The sequence below is a fragment of the Pterocles gutturalis genome, unplaced genomic scaffold (assembly GCF_000699245.1).
Source record: "Pterocles gutturalis isolate BGI_N339 unplaced genomic scaffold, ASM69924v1 scaffold5535, whole genome shotgun sequence".
In the NCBI taxonomy this organism is placed as follows: Eukaryota; Metazoa; Chordata; class Aves; order Pterocliformes; family Pteroclidae; genus Pterocles; species Pterocles gutturalis.
Genome location: NW_010145737.1, coordinates 89,959 through 99,912, shown reverse-complemented (window position 1 = coordinate 99,912; position 9,954 = coordinate 89,959). Strand labels below are relative to the sequence as shown.

General features: G+C 36.8%; 1 protein-coding gene across 1 annotated transcript in view; it reads left to right on the top strand.

Moving 5' to 3' along the window:
• Positions 1-9,954, top strand: part of LOC104470521 (transcription factor SOX-5-like) — a 94,157-nt gene that overhangs the window by 817 nt on the left and 83,386 nt on the right. Inside the window, exon 2 of the mRNA XM_010085475.1 lies at positions 7,766-7,997. Coding sequence (XP_010083777.1) covers positions 7,766-7,997 — 232 coding nt within the window. The remainder of the gene's footprint in view (positions 1-7,765; positions 7,998-9,954) is intronic.

Genomic DNA, 9,954 nt, shown 5'->3' with positions numbered 1-9,954 from the left:
CAGAGTTAATTTGAGGATGCACTGGAAAATAAATGAGCTTGTGGATTTAATTCAAAATCATCCAAGCAGAGTCTTTTGCATGAAAGAAGCCAGTGATCAGGCTCAGTTTACTTGAAACATCAACAATGACTGCAGCCTGCTGTTTCAGAGTTTGTGCTGATAGATGCTCATTGTCTTTGACACTGCACCATTAACAGCTGTATGTTGCCTGTACTGTAACCACATTTTCGCTATGTGCCTCTTCTGGTTTTGAGAAGTTCTCAAAAAACCCAGGTTTTAAAGTTTGATCTTTTAGAAACATACTTTTCAGCAGAAGTGATCATGATCTGATCCTGTAGTTTCTGGTTTATAAACATACTATTTGATTTTTGGCTCTTTTGGTTGACATACAGACTAGTGAAAAACAAGAGGCTTATGAAGTTGACAGGTACCAAATGAAAAATAGGATATGGGTTCTCATGCTAAAGCTGATTTTGAGTGTGTGTCTCTGAGTAAATCACTAAACTTTCCTACTTAACAACTACTAGTTACTGTACAAAACAGGGACAATCATGCAAAGTCCTGTATGAGATCTACGAAAGAATTGGGTGATATTCTTTGCAGTAATAGAATACAGTATCATGACAGAAGTTCCTTCATCACCTTACAAATTCTGTTTTGGTTGAAGGTTGGCTCGTTTCAGGCTAGAGTATTTCACTAAACAATTTAGTCATGCACAAAGAATCTTTCCCAGTTACCTGCTTCAAAAGGTCAATGAAAATCTTTGCATAGCACATGTTGGGAACATTAAACATGAACTTTTTTCACAACGTGTTTTTTCCTAGACTTGATTTTGGAGGGTTTTTTTCATGGGTAAATTCCTTGCAAATGAAAGAAAATTGAGATGATAAATTTTTAGTTGAGAGGATAGAGTTTATAGAAAGTATTTTTTTTAATTCTTCAAATTAAAAAAGGAAAGATTTTACAAGATTTTTGTTAACTTATTGAAAGGCACTTGTAAAAACTTTCTTATTTGAGGTTTTAAAAACTTGTCAAAATGTAATCATTTTACCACTGGTATTTTGAACAGTGCCTTTTCTCAAAAAAACAGTTTTCATGATATATGGAATATCAGGTTTATCAGTGAAGCTCTGATACTTTAATATACTGTACTTTAAAATGCATACTTTGAAATAGATAGAGGATAGCACATTCCCTGCCCATTTTATCTTCAGAATCTTCTAAACTGGTGGACTAAAAAAAAATTGTCAGTTACCCCATACAGGAAAGAAGTCGGGAAAGCAAAAGGGAGAAATTGAGTTGGGTGAAATGGAAATTACTGCGTGGCCTTAACCATAGGATTATTTGTTGTGGCTATAATAATAGGCAACTGCACAGAAATATTACACAGGTTATGCTATAGCGATCTTGGTTTGTATTAACAAATGTAACTTGCTGACCAAAAATCTTTTTGAATAACACAACTTATTTGTAGTGTATGTGCATTTTAAAAGATGGCTGATTGATATGATCTTAGAAAGTAATAATCAACAGACTAGTCCATCTCAGTGAGTGACGGAGGAGAGCACATTTCATGTACATTTTTTATTGATTAGCAGATCAGAAATGTTTGCTGCTTCTTTTTTATTTTTTTTAATTGTAAAATTACTTCAGTAAAGAATTTCGAATCAGGCTGTAAATGACTCAAAGGTATTGCCAAGTGAAGTCTGTTTTTAGTGGTATGTGTAGAAACAAGTCGGGCTTGCAGTTCCCAGTGGGACAGAGTGTGGGAGTCTGCCACCCTTACTCATGTTGAGTAATACCTTATTATACAAGTAATCCTGTCAAAATGAACAGAGTTGTTTTTTTTGAAGGTACTAGTTATTCAGTGTACATAAATAATGAATGAATTGAGGGCCAAATTGAATAGAGACAGTCGTTAGTATTAACTAGCACCCTTTGCTTGGACCGCCTGTAAAGATATCATAGCTTCAAAAAAGCTGGGAATACAAACAGTTTTATTAGTACTAAACATGATCAGAGATGAGGCAGATGCATTGCTGACATTTTAGATAAGCTTGTGTTCGTGCATCTGTGTGTGTGTGTGTACTCACACATTAGATACATGTTAATATCGCTGCTGTCTGTAATCATATGTATTTTCTGTGGAAAAGCAGAGTCTTCAGATTTCCAGCACATACTTTAAATACAGGGAAATCTCCCTGCAGATCAGGAAGAGAGTCAGACTGAATCCCGTCAAAGTTCCCAGTAGTTTAGCATATAGCATTTGGTTTGGAATCAGGCCATGTTAGCGAGTAAATTCCTGATGCTCTTGGGTAGCTGGAATGACCCTCCACGCTGCTGCTGGAGGATCAGATCTGCTCGTCTTGTCCTTGTGCATCTCTTCAGAATGCAGCTCTATGTCTGTCTCTGATGTATGGGGCCGAGTGATTTAAACTCTGCCCATGAGAAAGACTTAGTTTATAGCTGCCAGAGAAACTCAAGAGGTGAACATTTTCATGCCGATTCAGAAACTGGCTATGCGACTCCAGTCAGGCGCTGTCACACCTAGTTATGGTGAGAAAGCAACAATGCTTCTCTTGATAAGGGAAAAAAAGAAAGTCTTGCACAGTCAAAATTTTGACATACAATTTAAATCATCTCCCTACATCCTGTGGACTTGGAGCTGTCAAAAAGGCAAAGCCTGTGTTTGAATGGAGAAGCTTTTTATTTCTTTAAAAAGTGTACCAACTATAATTATCCATAACTATGCAGGCCTGTTTTAATGCTGTTTTGTAATTACAAGTCTTAATGCTAGATTATACAAAGTCATTTATAAATAGTCAGAACAGAGGGACTTTGGGAGTTTTTAACCTGTAGATTGCTGTAGGTTGTGGCAGCTGATGGGATTTTGCCTGTGTATGTATGGGGTGAGCTGTGTAATGATTGATGAATCCCTTAATTAACTCCCAACAAGTTAAGATTTATGGCCTCATATCTTTTTCTCCTGACACATCTGTGTTTGTCACTTTTGAAGACATGGATAAGCCATTTCTCCAAAAGCTTTTGTGGGTATCTGAAATGTTTCTGAGATATTTTGCTTAATTTAACAAGATTAGAGTTTTATGACATAAAATTTCATAAGTTTTATGGCATGAGCAATGAAATTGGAACGGATGCTGGTTGTGTGCTAGAGGGCACTATCTCCTTGAATACCATTTCAGATTTATTTTGAGTATACAATCATGTATGAAATGAACCAAAACCAATGAACAAATGGAAATGTAGTGGGGACACTTAAATGAGGTTCTGTTAAGAATAATAGTAATAAAAAAATAGACCTGCGGAATGATCACTTTTGTGAGGCACTGAACTCAAGGGGAAGAAACAAACAGACAAACCAAGTAATGTTATTTGGTAGCTTGAAATTATTTGGGTGGAACCAATACTTGTACATGGCATGAGGAAACAATTCATGTGGATGCAGTGTAGCTCTTACTCTCTTTAGTGGGAAAGTCCAACCTTGCTGAAGTCAATCCAAAACAACTGAGATCAGTAGACACGGGGTATCAGTTTAAGCTTACAAAGAGACTGTTGTAAATTGAAGGGGCTTAAAGAAATACGTGGAGAAGCTATTGTAAGATGAATCACATCAAATATTTCTGGGATAAGAGTGAGTTAAAACAGTGAGATTTTACTTCCCTGGAAAAAAGCATTCTTGCTACCAGGAAAAGCATTTATTTAATGAAGGTTTAACAAAAGGAATGTTTTTTACTGCAATTTCTACATGTTAAGAAGCCTTTCCAAGAAAATTAAAAAAAAAAAAAAAGAGTCCCTTTACAAGAAATAGGATAGTATTTTAATTCAACACCAGAACTAAATCTTCAATTCTATCCTAACCACTGATAAAAATCAAGGATGGGGATACGTTTCATAACTCTGATGTGTCTCCACATTGGTCTGAGTACTGCCTGTGTCCCACTGTGTCTGAACTTCACAGATTTAGGTCATCTAAAAAATTGCTATTTAGCTATTTATATTCAGTAGAAATTATTAATGACAGTTCAAAATGCAGGTCTTAAGTTGCAACAGATTTCATCTGCAGAGACACCCTTTTTGATTCAGAATCTGGTCCACTGTGTTGCTACTTTTCTGAGAGTTGTATATTGAGATTTTGTTGGTTTTTTTAATGTTATCCATAAGTTGATGTTTGAGGAAACTGATGTTTCGTCTCATTGTAAATCTTATTTCAGAGGGGTGTAATTGAAAACCCTTCTGAGTTTAAACTAGTTTGAGGAAAAGATCTTGAAGTCATGCAAGCTGTAAACTGTCGTGTTATCATTGAGGGTAGATCCAGGATGTTTTCAGTCCTTTGTTAAGATGGGATAATTCCAGTCCTTCATTAGAGCTAGATCTGTTTAAAACAGCTCTGTTTCAGATAACGTTGTTACTCAGAATTTAGCTTTTGCCTTTTACTCATTGCTTATAATTAGAAGTCTGCTTGCATCTCAGATACGGAATCTGTTAAGACCTAGTATTAGCTCAGTGGGAAAATGAAGATGTATGAAAAGAATTCAAGGATATGGCGTGTGGGAGCATTACGAATTCAGAAAAGAGATCAGTAAAACTGTAGAGATAATGAAAGACCACCTGTGAATGCATTTACCTTGTATCATGTTGTTTTCTACTCGTCAGCTTATCAGTGATTTGATCCTTTGCTGCTATAGGCTTTTGGAAGACATTTCCAAACGTAGATACGGGTTTGTTTATTTATGTATTTAAATCTTGCATTTTCTTGTGGAAATTTCCCAGATGTTCATAATATTTGTGTTTTATGTTAAAGGGAATGATGAGGCCAGATTATGCCTAACTCATGTTGGCTGTGGACAGAGCTACCTGAAAACAAATTGCAGTTGTCGTCTGAGCTGTGCAGCCTTTGCCTGGGGTTGTGCATCTGTTTCTTTGTGTGTCCTCATCACTTGGAAGACTAATGCAACTTAGACCTGCAATTTCGCCACGTTAGCTATTTTAGCGATTTCTTAGCCTTCTAGCATTATGATGAGCACATGACTTGTAATTTAAACTGTTTTAAGAGCCGCATGAGGAAGGAAAAAGTTTCTTCTTCACTCTCTAGTATTGCTGTAGGTTGGCCTACAGTCCAACCCATAGGTTTTCGTTTTAGATCAAAAACATAATAATCTCTGTTATTGCTAGTACATGGAGGTGGTCACCTTGCCTTCCTTGCCTGTTTTTATAAATTCCCTGCAGAAAATTATATCATCCCTGTTGGGAACAGTGACAAACAGAAGTCGATGATGATCTGCAGCATGCTAACTGAATACAGTAGAGGAAACCGTACATTCAGAAGATCTTTACTTCAACATGATAGTCAAACTCTCCTTGTGAAGCAATGTCACAGAATGTTATTCTGGGTTAACAGCAGTAGGAGTTTTTAATACAACTTGGGTATGTAGTATATAATACAAATCATCAATACAAATTGAGGCTTCCTCTAACTGTATTGTCAAAGTGAATTGTAGTGGAGAGTTTTGTAGATGGTTTGCAATATTTTCAGTCATCTTATCAAATACTAAATGTCCTAAAGTATAGAACATTACTGTGGAATAATTGACTAATGATTTTATGTCCCTCCCCCCCTTTTTGTTTGCCAAAATTGAGACAACCGCTTAGTGCTGATTTTTCAGAACGAGAGATTTTGTGAAAACCTAAGCTTCTATTAAGGCAGCATTGAAATGAGTGACCAAAATGAATCAATAGTGAATGTATATCTTGGTGAAATGCAATGCAGAATATGAATAATTCACTTTAACTTCAAGCGGGAGTAGCATGGTTTCTGCAGCAGAAAAGCTTGGGATCTGGCATGGCAAACACAGCCTACTGAATTCAGCATTTTACAGCTAGTAGAAAACTGCCAGTAAGAGTCTTATCTGGTGATCTCTGTCTTTATACATATGCTTTGCTGCAGACATGTAGGTGGGAAAGCCTAGAAGACAGAATTCAGGTAGGATGTATGAAGTGTTAGTCTGTTGGACTAAGTCAAACATTAATAGAAAATACAGATTGCTTCTCTACGTACAAGCAATAGGTGGTGTTCAGAACAGGCGATGTACAGCCGAGTATAGGTTCTGGTAGTGATTTTTTTGTCTGAGGGTTTTTTGGTGGGGGTTTTTTTGTTTGGTTTTTTGTTTGTTTTTTGTTTTAAATATAATCTAACTTGGCTCAGAAGACAAAGCTCAAAGTGAGATCATTAGAAACAAAATAAGTCCTAACAAAGGGCTGTTTAAAGTCACTGTTTGTTTTCAGACCCAGTTGACTGCTGCTAAGAACCATTTCGTGCTCAATATGCCAAATCCTATAGACATGCTCCACCTCGTAGCAGCCCCACACATGGTTCAAGAGTCTGTTGGGCTTCTGAAATGCAGTCCTTTAACTGTGAAGTGAAAAATAGAAGTAGGTTAGTTAGAATCATAAGTACTATATTTTTGAGAAGGAGCAGTTTTACTTCAGCCTGTCCTTTCAACTTTTACATAAAATAGTCTTCAGTTTCCTCGTTCATAACTTCCTATTTTCTATGAAATATTTATCTTTTTTTTCCTTTTTTTCTTCTCTTGGCTCTGCCTGTAGGATTTATTTCTCATTCCACTCCTTATTACAGATGCCTCTGCTTAGCACAGTGACCCATTATGCCATCCATGCATATATCCTGATTTTCATTAACAATGTTGCTGTAGATAATCCCAGAATTTGTCTGCATTTTAATACTTCACTGGACCTCTCTATTTTGAAGACCAGGCTGAAAAAGTGATCTGGGTTCAGATTGTCCTGTAAGATTGTCAATGCCTGGTTTGGACGAAAACTGGATTTTCCAATGACATAAGGATTCTTTCAGTCTTTCTAAAAGTTGAAGATACACATCTGCTATCAGAACAGCGTTATCAGTCTCAAAAATTTTGGAACGAGGGCCTGAATTTTAAGTCAAGATTTGTGTGTGATTCTGTACAGTGTTCACTCTATATATCTCGCTTGTGTATCTTAGAGATATAGATGTAAATTACATTTACATGTACTTTTTCCTGATCTGGTTATAGGTAGGAAGTATAGGTTATCTTAATAGCAGTTCTTCGTTTACTTAATACAACCCTGAATTTGTGTTATCAAAAAGCTTAGATTATTAATGTCTAAATGTTTAATTGCTTTACTCTCCCAGATCTGTGAACCTGAAAAGATTCTTGCCACATGACTTTAACCCACTGTTGTTCGCATGAGTGAAGTTTTATAAACACAGACATTTTGGCTTGCTAGCAAGTTTGTTTTGTTTTATTTTATTTTACTTTATTTTTTACCAGTTATGGTTAAATACATGCGGATTATTATTCCTTAAAAGCTAAGTTGACAATAGCTTGTATTGGGAGACATTCTATCTTCTTACAGTCTTTTGCAAATGTAAAACCAGATGGGTAATTTTTTAAAGGAATTGCATTTCATTATACAGTCGTCTTAGGTGAATTTTCATGCTTAAGAAGCCAGAATACAAGAGAGTGCTATATTAGTGTATTATTCTCACAACAAACAAGCCACTGTTCTGTTGCTACCTGCTTGGCCATTGTTCCCAATTGTGTATGCTTTGCAGTGGTATTTGGATGGTTTCCTGCTCTCTGCCAGAACAAAAAAGGCATTTCTGTTACAATGGCCCCTAACCACACAATGACGGCATTAAGGATTTATTTGGAGGTTTCATTATTTTCTCCTCTTTTGTTCCTTCCAGGATGTCTTCCAAGCGACCAGCCTCTCCGTATGGGGAAGCAGATGGAGAGGTAGCCATGGTGACAAGCAGACAGAAAGTGGGAGAAGAGGAGAGTGACGGGCTCCCAGCCTTTCACCTTCCCTTGCATGTGAGTTTTCCCAACAAGCCTCACTCTGAGGAATTTCAGCCAGTTTCTTTGCTGACGCAAGAGAACTGTGGCCATAGGACTCCCACTTCTCAGCACAACACAATGGTAGGTTTGCTAATGGTCTATTGTGCTTACATCCATTCTTTGAATTCTGACTCTACAGTAGTTTGGCATCCAGATCTGTACTTCATGGGGTGTACAATGCACAGTTACACGTACAGAACATGCTACAATAATGTGAAAGCTTTGACCTAGCAGGACTGTCTTTACCCTCCACTACAAATGCTAAATCACTTGCAGTGCAAAATCCGCTTTTCCTCACCTTTGCCTGCTGGCATTTAGGGTGCTAAAATTTTTTAGCTACAGTGATGGGAATTTGAAGTGTATGTGTTTAGCAAACAGTAAATGGTTTTGGAACACTCTAAGCGAGAGTCATGTTTGGCATGGTGTCTGAAATATCACCCCAATGCCAAGTTCATGTAGTAGTAAGGCAAGGAAGTCTGTATAAAAGGTAAAAAAAAGCAACTTTGGATTTTGCTGGTTTTAAAAATTCATGTGTGATGTGTATTTCACATGCCACAGATACCTAGAGAAAGTTTGCTGCGTTTATGGAATTAAATCAGCCTACCACTTTTTCACTTGTGAATTCCCACCTTTTTGTGCACCTTTCAAATGATACAGTGCACTTAATTCATTATGTTTAGCAGTCCACTAGAAGCCCAGAACTGGCTTTATCTAAAAGCAGACAAACAAAAAGAACAAAAAGCAATGCCATGTTCCTCACTAGTATCGTAGAGTCACTGTTGTAACATGACATGTTTGGGTCCTTCATGCAGAGTACTGTGATACATTTTTATAAAGATTGAAAGGTGCAGGGAAAGGTATTGAAACCTCAGGACTTGGGCACCTCGACAAGTCTTTCTGTTGTGAGCACATTTGCACAGCTCTTGCCTGTTTACAAACTGAGTGTAACTTTGACAAGGGCAGTGACAACTTCACTTTAACTGAAGTTAATGCATGGACCTGCATGTTTGAAGGCTTTTAAAAAGGCATTGCAACATAGCTGCTGGTGTATTCTCATAAAAGCCTGCAACAGCTCCATAGAGGTATTTAAGCCCTTGCAGCTCATATAACAAGCCCTAAGTAAGAAGCCTTAGGGATTTTTATTTCTCATAGGACCAAGTCATTGGATATTCACTGGAGCTGGTCTCCCAGACAGAATAGCTCACTGATCCCAATCCATTTTTCTTCCTTTCTAGTCTAATGCTTAAGTTCAAACAGTTGTTTGGAATATTTAATTTTACTTTGGATTATTGCAACTTTAAATGAAGAAAGAATGTATTTGGAAAAATCACTCATGGGCAGACATCTTTTTCTAGCTTGTTTACTTCTCATCCTTTATCATATGTTTTGTAGAGATGTAACTCATTAATATACAGTTAACAGACAATGGGGTGTTAGGCTATATAACAGGTGTATGAGCTTTGCTGCATTTTGGCCTATTTTAAGAGAATGAGTTGAAGAGAAGGGGTTGATCCTGACAACATGTAAGTCAATAGATAAACTTGTGATGACACCAGCAGTGTAGAATCAGACCCTAATGAAAAAAAAATAACAATTGTCTTCTAAGAAGCCCAGCAGAAGTATTTTAACTGCACCTCACTGAAACGCTTAACTGCTCTTTAGCTGATTTTAACTAACTTATTTATTCATTTATAGTTTTTAAGACCAAGAAGTTTAGCTGATCATCTAGTGTGACTTCTTGCTATGAAGTCTGTATTTAATGTGATGTCAAAACAGTGCATTCTGTCTCTTTATCATATAAAATACTGAATTATTGCGTGTTTTAGACAGTTTTGCTGTAGTAGTGAGATGCTGTAGGCTTACCTGAAGCATATTTGGGGGGTTGTAGCAACTGATTTTGTCTTCATACATATTTAAGAAAATTGTCAGTTTGTATGAATGTGACATTTTTGTAATCTCTCTCTTTTAGTGAAGAGTGTTTTGTAAAAATCATCATACAGGTAGGTCAGAAAGGATTTAGCCTGTGTGTCTCCAGAAA